The 20,491-nt window shown below is 36.9% G+C and overlaps 1 protein-coding gene across 1 annotated transcript in view; it reads left to right on the top strand.

Annotated features, from left to right (window-relative positions):
* LOC122801170 (maltase-glucoamylase, intestinal-like) overlaps positions 1-20,491 on the top strand; it is a 516,102-nt gene that overhangs the window by 120,364 nt on the left and 375,247 nt on the right. Inside the window, exons 11-12 of the mRNA XM_044070733.1 lie at positions 2,237-2,368; positions 2,706-2,822. Of these exons, the coding sequence (XP_043926668.1) occupies positions 2,237-2,368; positions 2,706-2,822 (249 nt within the window). The remainder of the gene's footprint in view (positions 1-2,236; positions 2,369-2,705; positions 2,823-20,491) is intronic.

Raw genomic sequence — 20,491 nt, 5'->3', positions numbered from 1 at the left:
ATTAAACCTAATGGCAAATGTTTGATGAACAGGCAAAAAGCAAAAGGAAGAGGAGTCTTTATGGCTGTATGAGAAAGTAAAGTTTATAATTTGGGCAAAAGATGGCATATAGGAGGTTAAAGTAAGGTGGTAGGGAGGTAGAGGAGGCACAGTGCAAGGAGACAAGCAGTAGGGTATAAAGGAAGTAAAGATTATGAATGCATAAGTGAATAGGGAGATGGCAGGAGGAGTCAAAAGGATGAACAAAGGTTTCTTAATGTTTGGCAAAAAGAAGGATGTTAAGGAAAAGCATTACTAAGATGAATAAAAAGGGGAAGGAGATCATGGAAGACTGTGAGAAAGCAGAGGTAATGAATGTTTCACTTCAGTCTTTGTAAAGGAAAACAAGGAGAGCTGCGACAGAAGTGGGAGAGCAGTGGACAGCAACCGGCATAGAGAGGACAGAGACTGAGAGGGGACAGTTGCTTTCATGTCAAGGTAGAACACAGGGATTAGATATCTGCCTCAGAATATACCCTGCAATACAACCAGTATGCAAACAGATCCCTTTATAATGTTTTCAACAGATCACTGGCCATTGCAGACGAACACTGGTACTGGACGACATCAACTGTGTTAGCCTTATAAAAGGTGGTGGTGTTGAGTCCATGGGACCTCAGAATGGTTATCCTAACAGTAGCAGCAGAGCACGTCCTAGAGATTCTGCCTTAATGACAACAAACATAATGAATTTATGGTCAGAAAGAGATGTTAGATTAACAAAGTCTAGCTTGATTTCTATATTATAGGAGCTCAACATGGAAGTTTAAGCAGATGTGATCTATTTGTTCTTCAGCAAGGCCTTTGACTTATTTATTTATGATAGGATGACAGGAAATCTGGAGGGTGCTGAGTCATAATGAAGACTAAGGAGGTGTATTGTTACATGGTTAAATGGTAGGACACAGAGTACTGTGGTGAGATGAACAATGTCATGAATTAAAAAAGTCATTAGTGCATGCTGTAGAGGACAGAACTGTTTCCAGTACTCTTCAGTATGTATATCTTTGACTCATTTGAGACAGTACAAAAGATTACCTTCTTTTCTCATGATACAAAAAATGTAGGAGCAGCATTGGAGCATGGAGGAGGAGTCTATGGAAAGATTTGGAAAAGAAGAATAATTTGGTCAAATTGTGGCTTTTGAGGTATTGTCCATACCCATGTAAAATACTGCATCCTGGCCATAGTAATAATACTGTAAAGTGCCAGATGAGGGGGAAGAAGAACTGATGATAGCTGAGCAAGCAAAGGCTATGGGATTGTTGAATTTGCTTAGACTGGACCACCAGGAGCAGAGAGAGAGAGAGAGAGAGAGAGAGAGAGAGGATTACCACAGGAGTCTGCTTAATGCTAGGGTGTGTCTTTGTGATGATACACTCAAGAAGCAAACAGGTAATGCTTCTGCAGTATGAGACCCTGGTCACACCATATTTGAGTATTGTTTGCAGGTTTGAAATCTATTCAATTATATCTCTATTAGATTTCTGGAAAGATTGCATAGAAGAGGCACCAGAAGGGTGCATAAAATTTTGTGATAAAAAAGTAGAGTAGCCAATATTTTTCTCCTTGAAACCAGTAGACATAGTTGGGATATAATATGAGTGCATATGATCATGTTAAAAATGTTATGTGGATTTGCTGAATAAAAATGTCATAGGGAGGGGGACAAGCAGCAGAATGTAAGGGCCATCTGCATTTGGATCTTTGAGAGTACCTTATAATGAAGAGGGTTGTGGAGCCATAGAATGGATTACAGATATGGGTGATTGAGAAGTAATCTTTGGAAACACTCAAATAGCATGAGAAAGATGGAGGAAAGATAAGAAGGAAGATAGGAAATGAGGTAAGTAAAATGCTGAATGCATGCAAGGGCTGGTTGGATATATTGTTTCATTTTTTGCTGAAATATGTATACAATAATTTCTAGTTTTTAAAGCTTGAATTATGTAATTTTAGTACCTTATGCAAGCACAGCATTTTAATTTTTTAGGAGCTAATGAAGGATGTTATTAAGTTTAAATGCTGAATCAATGTGAATGCTAACATAGTGAATGAGTCTTAAATATTAGACCAAGATTTTTATTTATAAAACTTTAAGTATGTACTCTATATTTCAAAAATTCTGAAAACAAATTTTACTTTTCAATCCACCTTGTTCAAGTAATGCAGGTGTATCATGTCTTTTATATTTTAGGATGTCCAGTTCACTGATATTGACTACATGGAGAATAAGAAGATCTTTACCTATGATCCAAGTAATTTTGGTAGACTTCCTGAGTTTGCTGATGATTTACATGCTCATGGACAACGTTACATCATCATACTGGTAAACATCCGTACATTTCTGCTTAATAAATAAATGAACCATTTGATTTTTGTTAAACTTATATGCTAATTATGAATATTTTACAGACCTTCATTAAAGATGACTTAACAGCTGTGATTTGTTATTAGGATCCAGCAGTGGCTACAAGTCATGGAATCTTTGGTCCTTAGGAGACATATAATAGATGATCCACATTTGATTTTTGTTAACTTTATATGTTGATTACGAATATTTTACAGATGTTCATTGAAGATCACTTAGCTGTGATTTGTTATTAGGATCCATATTTTACAGATGTTTATTGAAGATCACTCAACAGCTGTGATTTTTTTATTAGGATCCAGCAGTAGCTACAAGTCCTAGAATCTCTGGTCCTTACGGGGCATATGATAGAGGATCCGCTGCAGGTGCATGGGTCAATGAGGCTGATGGGAAAACACCAGTAATTGGAGAAGTGAGTTGCTTAAATTTCATTGAATTCACTTAAAGATTATTAGAATTATACATTTCTTTAAAATATAAAAAGTATATTGAATGCAGATCTTACTTCTACACTAATTTATTATAATTATCTTGTTTTTATATTAAATGATCACTTCTCGCATAGACACATTTATTAATAGAAAAGAAAACAAATCATACTAATATCATTTCATCTATATAATTTGTATCTTACATATGTTTTATTTCATTACAGCTCTCACTGAGTCCAACATTATATAATTCACTCATTTCCTGCCTTCTCTTAAACCTTAATCCTTTTCATCCTGAATATTATTTTGCACGTTTTCTCTCACAAAGTCCATTTCTTTCTATGTAATTCACACATTTCTAATGAGTTCTTTTCCAGTTCTTTTATCTATTTTACAATATTCATTACTTTAAATAAAGTTGGTTTAAATTTTTAGTTCCATTTTCTAGTAATTACTTTTTTTGGCAGCCAGTAGAATTAGACTTAGTCTAGCCAATTCAGATCCTGTGTCCCATCTGAAAAGAACAATGTGCTTAGGTACAACAACTTGATCCTACAATATTTCTGACAGAATATTCAGTAGGGAAGTTTTAAAATCTGCCAGCTCATGACACTTCCAAAAATCATATTCCTGGTAACCTCTTTCACCCTTATCACACCTCCAGCATTTCCTATCTACCTGAGTAAAATTCTTTGAAGCCTGCTTGGGGTAAAATGCCTATGCAAACAATTCCAAACAAAAATCTTTAACCTTCTAGACTTTGTTGCATACTTGAAAGCCATACATGTATGTCTTCCCATTGTTCCCTTATCAATTATTTTCCAGTTTCTCTTCCTAATGTTTTCTATGCTACTCTGATTGATTTGTATAGGTATCATGCAATATTTTATATGCCCTACCCTTTTATCATAGCAGCTTCTGTTTCATGTTGAACAAAAATTCCACAATAGCAGTTATTTTACTTAGGACTCTGTCATATCTTCCTCTTTGCCTGTATTCTAATATCAGTCCCTGGAAGGGAAGAAAGTCTCTAATCTACAGTCTAAATTTCTTCCTGAATTCATTCCACTTTATTACCTTTTCCTCTCTAGTTATTTTTTCTTGATAAAGTCATGTTCTGATACAGGAAAAGGGTGTTTATAGAAATAATGAACTAAATATGGAAAACAAAGGATGATTTCCTGTGTTTATACAACAAGACCAAAAAAGGAATTCATAATCTGGACAGTATGGGCAATTCTGTTTTGGTGATAACTGAATATGAATCAAGTGATACATAAAAATGTAGATATGCATATATAGTTATATAGCAATGCAGAATAAGAATTAAAAAGTATGTTCACATCACTAGATTTTTTTTACAGGAAATGGAGATACTTGGCTAACTTTCAAAAAAACACAACAGAGTACGTCAAGCCCACCCAGGTGAGGGAGCTGTGCCCCCACACCCCCAACTATATATACCAGCTCTGGGATCACACTACAGTGGGGAAAAGGGCAAATTTCCCCATGTTTGCCAAGTGCTTCCATTCCCTATAAAAAAATCTGGTGCGGTGAATGTTGGGTTCTTTCAGCGTTCAGTATTGTCATCTCAGTCAAGTAAGTTTCAGTTAAGTGGCTTTTCGCTCATTAGAAGTAGACCCGTATCTATCTATCTATCTATCTATCTATCTATCTATCTATCTATCTATCTATCTATCTATCTATCTATCTTTAGTAGTGTCCAGACCAGAAATGGTTTGACTGTATCATAAACTACGTAGACCAAGGAAATGAAAATACTCATTATCAATACTAATATAATTCAAGTTAGCCAAACTTGCTTACTAAAGTTAATTCTTCTTTTACAATGTGAGTAGAGAAATATGCCACAGAAGTCACATTGGGCGAGCAGCTTGAAAGACAATTTAGCACTATAGGAATGTTCACTCTGCAATTGCGATTTCAAGCCACTCCAATGAAACTGAAAGTGAAATCCGGTCACACAGTATTTGCCACTCCCACAAAATGCAGATCCACGCAAACTCTCTGCAGTGACTAAGAGCAATTACTTAAAGACATAAAATGCAAGACTACATAGGCATCCTGTCTAGTCCCATGCAATTAAAACCTTCCTCCAGTGAGTGCATCACTCATAATATTTCTGAACTCCACTTGTGGTTTGAAAGTGTATGTGTGCACATGTATGTATGGAGTGGGGTTAAAATTACTTTGGTAAACTATTATTTTTTATTTCATTGCATTCTGATATGTAAACTGTATGACCGTCAATATCATTGGCTTTTGTTGCTGGATAAATAAAAGTGGTTCACAGTGTTGCCATCTGTTCCATTTAATCAGACTTTACTCCAACTTTGTAGAGGTAGTGTGCATTTGTGATGCCAGTTGGACTACTTTACAGAACCTATTTTAAACACAGTTCTATATTTTGACATGCATGATCAATAAATTGACTGGATTGTATGTGATGAGAATGACTGTATGTATGGGGGGAGGTGCTGCAGTGTATCTAAAAGTAAACATTTACCATATTTATTCTCACTTTCTATCACATTACATTAGTATTGTACTCACTAAGTAGCCATCTGTGGCAGTCTGGGCAGAATTTGTTTGATGGCAACTGGTCAATGGCAGAGTATCACATCAAGTAATGTTGCTGTCCAACAGTACTTAGTTCACTGGATGATATTTTGTTTGTGATGCCTTCTCTGTATTTTCTGCATGCACTGCCTGTCCATGTGCTTTCATTTGTTTTCCCAGATGCTAGGCTACATACATATGCCTCTGTCCATGTGTGCTTTTACTTTCATCCCAACTGAACACAAGGTGGGTACACAAAAAATAACTAGCTCTTTTGGAGGGGTAAGAAGGCAGGCAAGTACTGTTCTCAGACAAGACATATATACTTGCAATAACTTGTCTTCCCAATCTGTTAGCTTGGATCATTAAGATCTGCACACAACTTATTTTGTTAAAAAAATGAGACGGAATTTCTTTCATCAGTCATGTTTTTTTTTTCTTTTGGTTCATACTACCATTAGATCAAAAGGTTTTTAAAAATAACTGTGGACATACATATATACATATAGAGTTACCCGCTATCTACATTGAGCGAGCCCCATTAAGGCTTCTATCCTAGTGTTTTTTTTACTGCGCTTAGAGGCTTCTTTCTTAGTGTTTAACAATCCATATTGAGAATCTTTGTGGCTTCTTTGGTAGCGCTTACTGTGCTTGTGGCCTCTTTCCTAGCGTTTGTATCTATCCATATTAAGAAACCTTGAGGCTTTTTTCTTAGCATTTCTAGCTATCCATATTGTGCAAAATAAAAACGCCACCTAAGCGTGTCTCTACACGCATGCATCTGAGAGCCTCTCTGAAGCTACTTACTTAGCATTTTTAGCTTCCATACCAAGCAAGATTGAACGCCTTTGAAGTGTGTCTCAACATGGGCGTAATCCCTTACACACGCTAAGAGTGGCTGCTCTTGCTCGCAAATATCCCCCAGCATCGCCTGGTTCTTTCTCCTCTGTTATACTATGTGCTATGTTTTAAGAGCTGTACTATGCCTCAATTGTCTCTGGTTCAAATGCTTATTATGCCTATAACAATTGATTATTTGGAGTCTGTCTTTGCCTACTACACAGTGAGTTGAATGTAATAAGTGCTGTGCAATTCTTAACTGCCATTCTTAAACTAATTTACCTGCCTGCTTAGTCGAATGTATTGAATTACCTTAATTGCCTTTCTTAACATATTTACCTGCCTGCTTGATTTTCATTACCTTAATTGCCTTTCTTAACATATTTACCTGCCTGCTTGACTTAGTATTCTGTCTGCCTAACAGATGGAGAAAGGACACAGTCTTCTACAGATAACTGCTTTTGATTCCTTTAAGTAGTGCTCTAGTCCCTGTTATAAATCTAGATTGTGTACCTGTTAAGCTGTATATGTCATGTGCTCTGCATTGCCTTTATTACTGGTTGATTATCTGCTTGTACTGTCTCTATTGTGCTATTTATTGCCTGTTACATTTACTCTGATTGTTGGCTAGCTTAGTTTTAGTTTTCCCCATCACCTTACCAGGCTGGTATGCTGTGGTAATGCTGGGTTCTGTACAGTGATTGAGTTTTCAACCTTGCATACTATTTCTACTCTCTTCTGCTCTTTCTAATAGATGTAACTTTACTACCTATTACCTCTCTTCTCTTACCACTCTCCTATACATTTCCCCTTCTTCTATGTCTACCCTTTGAACTCTCAGTCTTCCTACACCTACCACTTCTACATCTGTCCCTTGAGCCCTGTTCATTTCTACTAAAGTCCTATATACTATTCCTTCCTACTGAATGTTCCCCCTTACTCCTTCCTCTCTTTACATGCAGTTTTTAACTATTTGTGAAGCTAACCTAGTTTATCTCTCCTCTCTTTTTACAGTTCCTCACCTCTGAAGCTCACCTCAGAAGCCCCCTCCCAACCACCAAACAAGGAATACCTCCTGCAAACTCCCTGGAGTTTGCCTACCAGACTGACTCATAGAACTCCTGAAGATTGCCCTTAAAGTTTAATATTGAATGTAGGTAGCTTTAAACGATCTACTGTGCCTGTACTACCTACCTAGTATTACATTTACTTCTGTCTATCCTCCTTTGTAAGTGACTCAGCAGCCTACCATTGACCACACGGACATACTCTCTCCCCCCAAGTCACCTTAGTCCCAGACACGTTCACAGCGAAAGTTGCAAGTAACCTGCTCAAAATTGCTGCCTGTTTTTCCTCATTCTCACCACTAGGTGGCAGTGCCCTCTAACCAATTGCCGATGCAACAGTAATGTTACCTGGCTTCCCTCCTAGTAACCTGACTCCTCAACTTAAAAGCCTGTATTATATTTTCTGTTCTCCCTCTGACTACAACCTTTTCTGTTCTCTCTCTGACTACAATCTTTTTTTTCACCCCCTGAACAACTTTAACTACCTGACTCATAACACCTCTTACATCTTTACAAAATACTCCTCCTTTTCTATTCTATATTTACCATACCTGCTAACCTTTGTATATCATCAGCAGTAGTAGCTGATACTTTTTTCACTCTCCTCTTGGTCTTCCCCGCTCCGTTCGCCCTGCGGGCTCACTCCGCTCCCCTACCCTACCCCCAATTCCCACCCACCCCCACTGCATCTACATTTATACCTTCATAACCACTCCTACTTCCTCTCCATCATCTTCTTATCCCCACCCCCTCACATAACACGCCTTCATCACATTTCTGCTTCCTCCTTACTGAACACTTACTTTAACTATCATAACCCAATATGCTTATAAAATATTCAACCCTCCCTATTCATCTTCTACTACTTCTCAACCTTTCCTATATCTACTATCTGACTGAACCATATCTCATCATCCACACCCCTCTCCTACACACAACCTACCCACACCACACATCACTAACTTACCATTACAACTCCATCTCTCCTGAACTATATCCCAACAATCACCACCTATGTTTTCATTACAAACTAATCCCTCCTCATGATACCTCAATACCCACTCTCCCCTCCATATCCTCCACTAATTTTTCAACCTGCACCTCCCATTCAAAGCAATCCAAATACCACAACTACTTAACTCAACTTCTAACTGCCATACTTTTATCTGGCGACGTACACCCCAACCCAGGCCCACACCCCTCTTCCTCAATATCTAAATCCATCCTATTTGCATCTCTCAATGCACAAAGCTTAACTAACACAATTCCAAATCTGCATGCCTGGCTACTCCGCAATAAATCTGACATCCTAGCCATTTCTGAAACCTGGCTAAAACCTCATATCAAAAATGAAGAGATAGTGCCACCCAATTACTATATCATCAGAACAGATAGAACCCATAAAAAGGGTGGTGGAGTAGCACTACTCTACTCATCCTCCCTATGCATAACACCTTTTAACAAAGACATTCCCCAATTCAGTAATGCAGAATTAATACTAGCCCATCTTCAGTTAAACAAACACAAACATATATGCATAGCCTCCCTTTACATACCCCCTGGAAACAATATACCAATACTCGAAGAGATCCTCTCCTGGCTTTCAACTAACATCTGTAATGAAACTATAATCATGGGAGACACCAACATAAACTGGTCCTCCATTCTATCCCCTACTGACTCCCTCAACATCAACCTATATAACTACTCTCAACTCATCAACTCCATAACTAGGCCATGCAAAGACCTCACTAGTGGCAACATCTTAGACTGGATTCTAGTCTCCCACCCTCACTACTACCCCAAAAGTGGAACACTTCCCGACTCCCTCAGTGACCACCTTCCCATCTTCACAACACGTCTTCCTTCTCCCCTACAAGTTACTCATAATTACATCACTACCCGATGCCATAAAAACTTTAACCTAGAAGCTTTCTCTGACTCCCTAAAATCCCTTAACTGGTACCCTTTAAAAACTCTACCCCTCAACAATGCAATCACTCACTTCAATACTACCTTTCTAAATCTTCTAGATACTTACGCTCCCTTAATAACTAAAAGAATAAAAAAGAAATCCAGCCCCTGGTTAACAAAAAACACACTGACAAACATGAGACTTAGAGACAAAGCCTGGATACAATATCACAGGAACAAATCCTCATCTACCCTTAATGAATACAAAACTCTTCGTAACTCAGTTAAAAAGCTTATCTATGCAGACCGCCGCATCTACTTCTCCCAACTTCAAAGCAACCACAAAACCAACCCACAAATGTTCTGGAGAGGCATAAACACCCTCCTAAAACCTGGTACTATAGAAAACCCAATACCCAGCCCAAATACACAAGACACTGATCTTGCCACACAATTCAACTCTTTTTTCATAGATTCTATTTCCAAACTTACTTCCTCTTTCTCAAATAACAATCAACCAACTACTTCCACTTCTCCTCACCCAGCTCCCCCTCCACCTTCTCTCTCTGATCCCCCACCCTCTCAACCCCCAGCCTTCCACATTAAAATGATTCCTACTTCTACCATAAAAAAACTCCTACAGAAACTAAAACCATGCACCAATGCCCCTGATAACATTCCCCTCATACTTCCTCAGCATAGCTGCTGAAGCCATTGCTCTTCCTATCAGTATCCTAATCAACTGCTCCATCCAAGAAGGCAATGTTCCCCAAATCTGGAAAAAAGCTTACATCATTCCTCTCCATAAAGGTGGAACTAATACTAATATCACCATCTTCCGTCCCATCGCCATCCTCTCTCCCATTTCAAAAATCCTAGAGAAATGTATCCATCTTCAACTCCTTCCCCATCTCTTAGATAACAACCTATTAACTCCTACCCAGCATGGATTCAGACCCCATCACAGTACCATGACAGCCCTCCTATCCTTCCTAGAAACTGTGAATAAAGCTAGAGATTCTGGCCTCACTGTTTCTACCATCCTACTCGATCTTTCTAAAGCCTTTGACACTATCTCTCATAACTTACTTCTTACTAAACTATCTAAACTAAACCTTACATTATCATCCATTACCTGGTTTACCAGCTATCTCTCTAATAAGCAACAAGCTGTCAAGTGGAAGAAAGCCACCTCCTCCTTTCTCAACACCCCCACAGGTGACCCACAAGGTTCTATACTGGGCCCCCTCCTCTTCAACATTTTCATTAATGACTTTTTCTGTTCTATCCCTCTTGCAAACATTATTCAATATGCAGACGATTCCACAATTATCTGTGCTGCCTCATCCATCCCAACCCTTTTAAAACTTACTCAAGATGCCTTCTCCTCCACTGAACAGTGGATGAAAGACAACCATCTAGCACTTAATGCTGCTAAAACTAAACTAATGATATTTACTCCCTCTAAAACTATTAACTTTGACAGGAATGTATTCTCTATCACCAGCCAAAATAACACACCTCTTGAGCTGGTATCTGACACCAAACTACTAGGAGTCCAAATCGATGACAAGTTAATTTCAACTCCCATCTGCTACTAAACATAAAAAAAAAAACATCAAAAACTCGGCATGCTCTACCGACATAATCGGTTCCTCACCTCAACTACTAAACATACTCTTTGTACCACATTTCTCCTTCCCTCCCTTCTCTATGGTGCCCCTCTTCTAACAAACCTACAATCATCTCTCAAAACCAAACTGTCCTCTTGCTACAATAAAATAGCCAGATTTGCCACCAGCAACAAATCATCAACCCACCACTGTATACCTCTTCACAAACTCAACTGGCTAGAACTCCCCAACTACCTTTCCTACACTCAGCTTACCTATGTTCATAAACTCATATTCCAACCATACCTCTGTCCCTCCCTCTCAACTACCTTTAAAATGCACCACACCCAAAGACTTCTAAGATCAAACAATCAAAACCTTATTGAGGTTTACAGACCCCCTCCGCACCCCAGGACAAAACCTTCTGTCCTTCTCACTAGCATGCTTATGGAACTCCCTACCCCCCCCTCCATTCGTACAACCACTAGCCTCCCATACTTTAAAAAACTACTTCATTCTCATCTAACATCAACATGGCAATGCTCCTGCTCCCATCCCCCATAACCTACTCTCCAGTCTTCTTCTCTTCCCCTTCTTACAAATCCCAGATAGTGATTTCAAGCTTGCTTGTAGTATATAATTTCTTTACTTATACCCAGCAATCTCTTAGCCTACTGCATCTAACTATCTATCCCTATAATTCCTTACTTATACCTAGCAATCTCCTAGCCTACTGCATCTAACTACCTATCCCTATAATTCCTTACTTATTCCTAAATTCCTTACTTATACCTAGCAATCTCTTAGCCTACTGCATCTAACCACCTATCCGAAAAAAAAAAAAAAAAATGTTTAACATTAAATACTTTTGATTAAAATATATTTGACCTGATTATAACCTGAAATTGTATAATGTTACTCTGTAATCATCATGTAACCTATGTGTGGAACTTAATCTTTGTATAATCTGTATGTGGAGCTTTTCTCCCCTGGACTCCATTGAAAACGGGTTCCTTGGGCCCAATGGACTATCCTGGTTAAACAACTGCAAATAAATAAAATAAATATATATATATATATATATATATGTATATATATATATGTGTGTATATATATGTATATGTATATATACAGAAAGAGAGAAAGAGAGAGACAGAGAAAAGTATGTATAGTATCCATATGGTTGTTCTATCTGTCTATATATAATACTCCAGCTCTATTCAGTCTCATACCGCTTGCTCAGAGGAGACCTGTGCCCTGACATAATAGCCATGTCAAACCCTGATTTGATGAATATGCTTCACCTCAAAAATCTAGATCCCTCAGAACCACAGAACCTATGAACCTATATATATATATATATATATATATACACATACACACAACACACACACACGCACACACGCACACACTCTCACACACACACACACACACACACACACACACACACACACACACACACAGATACATATATGCATACATGCATAACTCATTCAGTGCAAAGCACATATAGTATGGCCATATGTTTTTCTTTCTGATCCTAGTAGCTACATTCCATACATCACATAGCACAAAGACTGCCATGATCTGCATCATTTCCCATTATTTGATTATGCTTTTCTCTCCAGTGCTCCTTTATAATGCTTTTCTGCTTGGCTGCTATGCACTCTTACCTACATATGTCTCATTAGCCAAGCACCCATTGTGGCTATACAATATAGCACAGAGACTAACATACAAAGGGCCATTTGGCATTGTGCAGTTGTCACAGTATATCTGAAATGCATGCCATATTGATGTAATGCAAATTTGGCTGCATTTGTTGCACCATGGCCTCTGACCATCATACTGAAATACGAACAATTCTGTTAAAGAATCTCATACATCTGTGAGTCTCTAATGATGATGCACAATTTAATTAGGCAACATACCATCTCAATAAATAATGTCAAATTAGATATATGTATTGTAAAATCAGTTACTGGCAGCATGATTCTAGCAATGGATATAAATTCATATTTTGAAAAAATGCTGAATTTACCGAGTGACACTGATATTTCACATGGAGATCACCAGAAAGTAAATTGAAAGTGCTATTACAGACAATATTATCACTAAACCATTTTGCAATAAATTGATTTGTAAGGGAGAAGCTGATTTTTTTAAGAGTGAAATATCTAGAATTTCAATATTTTTTAATGAACCCAAGTCACCTAAAAATGAACACATCTCACTCAGGCCACTCATTGTATGGTAGGTTCAGACATATAACCTTTATGTATTTCTGTACAATATAAAGTTAAAAGGCAGTTATGTCTAGTGGATTCATTTTGAAAGACTCTTTCTATTTTAAAGACTTGCTAGCTGCTATTTTGCCTGATAAATCTGATTATTTGCTCACAGACCATATAAACTATTTGCACATTGGTAGACCTATAGACAAAAATGCCAGCACCAAATACAGTGAAAAGGACCAAACAAGACTAGTAAATACATAAGTATTTTATTCACAAAATAGTATGCATCCCAGACCGGTTTCAGCCAACAGGCTTTCCTCAGTGGGAATAAAAGTAGTTACTGATGTGAAGTGACACACATACATATATAACATGAACCATCCAGTAGGATTCTTCCCAAATTATTCTTCCCAAAATTCAAATTGTTTCCTGTATGGAAAATAAAAAGAGAGTAAAATGTTATACAATAAAACAGCATTATTAATGATAATATATGTAATATAAATAGTAACCATAGTTACTAATAACAAATAAAAATAAAAACTTAATTTTACAAATGATCATTCAAACCAGGTGAAAACAAAGCATCCAGTTTAATGATCCAATACTTCTTTTTTTTTGTGAGGATGGAGTGCCAACCTTGTTTATTGGATCTGTCACCAAGAATCCTGTCAATAATGGTGAACTGGAATCTGGCTGAGTTGTGGTGCAGGCAATGTCTATATAGAGCATTAGTCTCTCTCTTGGTTCGTATTTCAATACGATGCTCAGACATATGTAGACGAAGTGGTCGTGATGTTTGTCCAACATAAAAAGAGTCACATGTGCATGTTGCAAGATACACCACCCAATCACTGTTACAGTTACCAAAACATTTTATGTCATATATCCTGTCAGTGTTTTTGCTGGTACACTGTTTGGATGTGAAAATAAAAGAACATGATGAACAATGACCACAATTGTAAGTGCCCCATAATCTGTCACCTGTCATGGTTAACTGATGGTGTATAGCTCCAGCCAAGCTTACCCTTTTAAAATGTGAAAAAAAGGAACCAAGTGTCCTGCCTCTTCTATATCCATACTTACATGCATCACCAATCAAAGGCATAAGTTCATCATTGGCAGTAAGAATGTTACAGTGCTTGGACATAACATTTCTAATTAAGTTAATGTTTCGTCCAAATGTTGTGATGAACTGAATGGACTCATCCTGTTCAGTATGGGTTTTATCACAATAAGTGAGAAGTGAGGTTGTTGTTGAGCTGGAGGTAACCTGTCGAGCACCCTGGATGTCAGGGTCATTGTAACCCCCAGCTTTGAACCTATTAACCAGATCCTGTTGGTATTCTTCATATTCATTTTCTGAGGAACAGATTATACGAATCCTGAGGAACTGAGATTTGGGTATGTTTCGAATGATGTGGTTGGGGTGCATACTAATTGCATGTAGTAGGTTGTTATATTGGGGATATTTGCGAAATGTTTTGCTTTGTAAAGTGTCATCTGGATTCTGAGTTATGGTGACATCCAAAAAATTGATCTCGGGTTGATTGCAAGTTAGAGTGAATTCTATGCCCCATTTGTTCTGATTGAGATACAATACGAATTCCGCCAGATACTCCTCATCCAAACACCAAACCAACCGTCATCCAGATAGCTACGCCAAATATCCAGTTCCTCAAGATTTAAGTTGTGTGTGGGATCATAAATAATATGTTCCTCAATGTATCCCATGAAGAGGTCTGCATATATGGGAGCAAAGGACGCTCCCATAGCAGTGCCTTTGAGTTGCCAATAACATTCTCCCTGAAAATGGAATACATTTTTGTTAAGAACATGCTCAGATTAAATAATTATAGCAAAGTATACATAATGTGACTATACTGGTTAAAAATAGATGCAATTTAATATGACAATGATTTAATATTTAGAAAAAATATAAGCAGTTTAGAGAAATTAAAGTTAAGTTAGTATAATAGCATATATTGCAATATGAAGTGAGAGAAAAAAAAACAGTGTTATGGGAAATTAGGACAGCAAGTCATGGGAAAAATATGATTGAAGTAAGGAAGAGAGTGCAGAAAGGGAGTAAGGAGATGCAATGTATGAATAGGCACTTGTTTATTTTTAGGGATATTGTTTATCTTGGGCAAGAGCAAGAACAGAGCAAGATGTTGGCTAGGGAGTCTTCCAGGATGGTTTTAAAGGAGTGGAGGGAGGATATTGACTTGATGGTAAAGGTAAGGCATTATAGGCATTAGCAACATTGTATGAGTACAGATCATGCATAGCAAATGTTTGTGGACAGACAGAAATTTTTGGTAATTTGATCATGACTGAGTGTGAACATAGTTGTGTAGAACGGTATTTAGTGCTGGACAAGCAGATGAATGATTGTCTGGCACTTGCATTTAAAAATAGATTGTGATATAGACTCAATTTCTTTTTTGATATTACTGTGAATAAACAGTTTCATTCTTTGGTGTTATTAACAAGGATAAGCTATAAGAATGTCGGTGGCAATTCTCCATTGCATTTTCAGTGTATGCACCCACTGGTATTAAATACGTTTAGTTGCCAGACAGCCCATGACAATACTGGTATTAAGGGAAGAGTCAGAAATAATGAAACATATATTTTTATGTAGGAGTTATCCTGAGTCACTCATTGGTGAAGCCATAAATAAAGCTTTTGACAAAACACATTAGCAACACAATAGTTCATCTGTACTAAAAGAAACTGATCTGTCCCTGTCTATGTCTTTAATACACATAGTTAGCCCTAACTGTATCAAGTCCCTTATTTTCCAGTAATTGGAGAATATCTTCATCCTTAGGTGATTTATTTATTGAGTGATTGTTAAAATGTGTTTACCATGATAGAACACTGATCACAACTGACCAAGTTTAGTATAATCTTAGGAATGCAAAGAAAATCAAAATTGTATTTAGTGTTTGAGTATAATAAAAATGCATATTTATAAAATATTATTATCAGGTAACAAAAAGTAAAGTATACCTGCAAACATAATTTACATTATTTACAAAATTCAAAACAAATCTCATGTAGAAGATGATGTATCTGTGTGATAATTACAAATCAGTACTGTTTAAGTGTGAAAGATAGGACAATTGAGCAGTGTGAATGATGCCAGACAGAGATTATGAGTAGTTGGAAGGAGATGTTATGCTAAGCAAAAGATTATGAGTGAAAAGTGCAGACTGGTACAGTCAAACCTTCTATTCATGGGGCAATAAGAATATCACTGGTAAGAGCTTGAAAGAGATGTAGCTCAGATAAGAAGACATGGCTAAATGAAAGGCAATGACATTTGGCTGATGAGAGGAAGAAACATTTAGTTGAATCCTAAATTCTGAGTAAGTTAAAATATATTTTATTTATGGAAAAATACTAGTTACTGTGTAAAACTAACTGGAGTGATGTGTTCAGTGGAAAAACCGCAGATGCAATGTGGAAAATTTTGAAAGAGAAATTGTTTGAAAGCAAAAAATCGAAAAAATATTTAACATCAGGATCTAGGCATACAACATCAGGGAGATATATTTCGATAATAAGATATCTGATTAAGGTGAGAGACAAAAAATATAAGAAATGGAAGAGAGATCAAACTACAACTTTGAAAACTGAAATAAACAAGCTTGGCAAACAAATTTAGCATAGTGTGAAACAAGATCAAGAACAATTTGAAGAAAATTTATATAAAGATATTGAGTATAACAGGAAATAATTTTATAGATATATAAGTTGTGGAAAGAGTAAAGACAAACCGATTGATAATCTGTATGTAGATTCCAACATTTATTCTCAGTCACAACTGGTTATAAAAATATTTACAGAGTCTTATGCAAAACAGTTTGGCTCCACAAAGGGGGTGATAAATTGTCCTAGTCACATCCAGGCAACCTCAGATATTAGAATCAAATTAGATTATATTGAAAAAGAACTGTGCATACTGGATACAAGCAAAGCACAGAGAGGAGGCAGAATTAATAATAATGAACTGCGAACACTTCAGGAAGAACTTACTTGCACCATTATATCTATTATTTACTAGGTCATGTAATGATGGGGAGATTATTCAAGACTGGAGACATGAGCTTATTAAATCTGTCTTTAAGGGAAAGTGGAGTAGGGCAAACTTAGAGTCATAAAGAACCTTAAGTCTATCTTCATGTTGTGAATAAATAATGGAGAAGGTAATATTGGATAAATTATTGTCAGAACTGGATAGGATGGGATTTGAAACCATATGCCAGCATGCATAAACTGAAAATAGATCTATTACTGCCTATAATATGATGTTCTATAATAATATAATAATAGCTATAAATGAAAAATTGTGCTGTGATATGATTTATATAGATATAACTTCAGGATTTGACAGGGTTATACACAAAACACTGATCAATAAATTATAACAACTTCGTATCAATGTACTTTTACGGATAGCTGGATGGCTTACAAAAAGAACATGGCAAGTATTATACAGCAACTGGAGAGGTGAAATTCTTGGTTACAGTCAGGGCATCCCACAGGACTCTGTAGTAGGCTCTTACTTGTTTGGATTGCATCTTCCAGACTTATTTTTTTTTCATCTGAGGAGTTCTACAGCATATGGGTAAATTAATTACATATGTTGCAGATAACGCATATCTGCAAAAGAACTTGACTAAATTGACCATTTGGGCACAAGAGAATATACTGATAAATCCATCAAAAACTAAGCATATGAGATTTGGGAGACATAACTTGAAAGGTGAATATTTAATACAGCACACAGCAATTGAAACTGTAGAGTCATTTAAGGACCTCGGTATATGGGTAGAGTCATCTATGAGTTTTCTAATCATATCAACCAGTTGGTTAATGATGGTTATAGAACTATAGGCTGTATAAAAAGATTTATAACATTTAGGAAATCAAAAATAATGAAGTCATTGTTTGTTAGTTACATTAGACCCAAACTTGAGTATGGAATAACAATATGGAAACCCTATATTAAAACAAGCAGGAGTAAACAGGAAAGAGTACAAATTAAATATACCAAGGCTAACCATAGAATTGAAATTTAAGTTAATATGAAAGAGTAAAATATCTGAACTTGTACATTGTCTCTTACAGATATCTAAGAGGAGACTTATTCAGGTATATAGGGCAATTAGAGACAACTATCTCTGGGAATGTTTGAGATTATCAAAAGGTACTAGAGAATCATCAGACAACATATTCATTCTCTTAGAGACCAAATGATTCATGGAACAGACTACCAAATTACATTGAAGCAAGTACTAATTTAGATGTTTTTATTAACAGCCTGGACACATTATAGCAACAAGTGTTTTGATGTACTGGCAGGCTAGAAGGGTTTAATGGTTGTGCTTGAAATATTTGTATGTATGTATGTATGTATGTATGTATGTATGTATGTATGTTGTTATGTCTTTTGGCTTTTCCCAGTTAGGGGTCACCACAGCGGAACTCCAGTGCGCTAATGATTGGCAGCAGATGTATGTGCGTAAATACATTCCCAGAGTTTTATACTTTTTATACATAAACAGTGATCTGTAAAGTAGAGTTTAGTTTTGATGGACTGTAGTGTGGAGACATTGTGTTGTGGTTTCTGAGGATGTAAGAAAAAAGTTGCCCAATTAGTTTAGTTGTAGAAGAGATAAGGTAGGGTTGTCAGAGTGTTTGGGATGATAGGAGAAGGTCCACCCTTTGTTGAAAAGGAATCTTATTTATTATTTTTTTTCAATGCTTTACAGTGGTGTTCAAGTTTAGGGAACTGGATAATAAATCTACAAATTTTATTGATTATTGTTCAAGTTCATATGAAGTTTGTTTTTAATAAAGCTGTTCAGGGCAAGGCTAATTTCAAGTAGGAAGAGAATAATGCCTTTGTCTATAGCTGTTCAGAAGTTTAACTAAGAAAGGAAGAGATTGTACTGCCCCAAAACAGGACAGAGCCATTTTCCTTGTGTAGTTAAGGTAGAGGGGAAATTTAAGTGGAGGATCAATCCAAATGTCAACATATTTTAATGAGGTATTGTTTATTGTGGGGTGTTGCTGTGGTCAAAAGATGCAAAGAGATTTGTTTCTGACTGATGATAAAAATCTTAGGCTTTTGTTAGAGATCCAGTGGATTAGGTCCTGGAAGTCTGATTGTGGGACTGTCTGTAGATTGGGTAATGAGCTCAAGATAAAAGAGCAAGAAAACCACAACCTGAAGGAAAAGCCACAAAAGCTGAACAGCTTACAAACCCTGGTCTGTTCAAGATGCCAATCTCCAAAAGATTATTTATAATAGATAGGATAATTAAAAACCTCTTTAATAAAAATTGTTTAAAATAAGATAAGTGATTTAGTTTTGTTCCACCACAAAACTTCATCAGATAAATCCAAGGAAGTAGGGCCAAGAATTTACTTAAGACATCACTCCTCAGCAGCCAATCAAAGTGTCAGCATTGAGCTGGCACCCCCTAAAGACAGACTTGCATTATCTCCATAAAACCTTTAATTTTCACAGGCTGGAAATGGAAATACATTCATTAATGCCTGGCCAAACATCAGCTTAAAACACCACCTGCCAAAATACAATTGGACCAGCAGAAATCTCTAGAATAAGAATGGTAGGCCACATAATGATTCTGTACTTGCTACTGTAGAGATCCCGCTCCCTGCCTGGGATGTTGCTGAACAGAAAAAGAGAGTGAAATAGAGAGAGACTGACCCCCATTTCATGGAAGGGAAATATATAATGATAGCCCCCTATGGTGTAGGCAATCCTGGTCATATGCATGACTCTGCACCACATCCCATTCAGTGATCCCAATGGTATGCTGGTCAGCTTCCACTATGGGAGCTCACATAACACCAAATCATCTGAGTACCATAGTATGGGTATAAACCTGGTTAGCTGTCATGGCACATGACTGTAAACTCTTTAACAGTCATAATTATTCAGGTTGTTGGTGCCACAGTGCACCAAAGTCTGTCTGTCTATCTATCTATATGTCTGTCTATATACATTTAATTTAGTAGTGGCATATAACTACTTGCAAGACATACTGTGAAAAGCTTTGCTAGATTACATTTGTGTGCTGTGTACTGCTGTCAGGATATCAAGCACTGACTGCAAGTTGAACTACATCACTGTGTAGTATTGGTAGGGTACACAGCACTGCTTGATATCCTGAAACACAGAAGTACCCAGTATACTAAAGTATGCCAGGACCTCCCATGTGTCACTGAAGAACATGTGATGGAAAGTTGTGCATTCCCTGGATGGTTGTTTTCAGTGGTGTACCATGCATCTTTCATTCCATGTTCTTGAGTCCAAGGGCCTATATTATGTTCTGTGCACCTATTGTCTTTGTCT

Source organism: Protopterus annectens, chromosome 4.part1, assembly GCF_019279795.1.
Source record: "Protopterus annectens isolate FY-2018-M chromosome 4.part1, PAN1.0, whole genome shotgun sequence".
NCBI lineage: Eukaryota > Metazoa > Chordata > Ceratodontiformes > Protopteridae > Protopterus > Protopterus annectens.
Note: the sequence above shows the minus strand (reverse complement) of the source record. Positions and strands in the feature narration are given on the sequence as shown.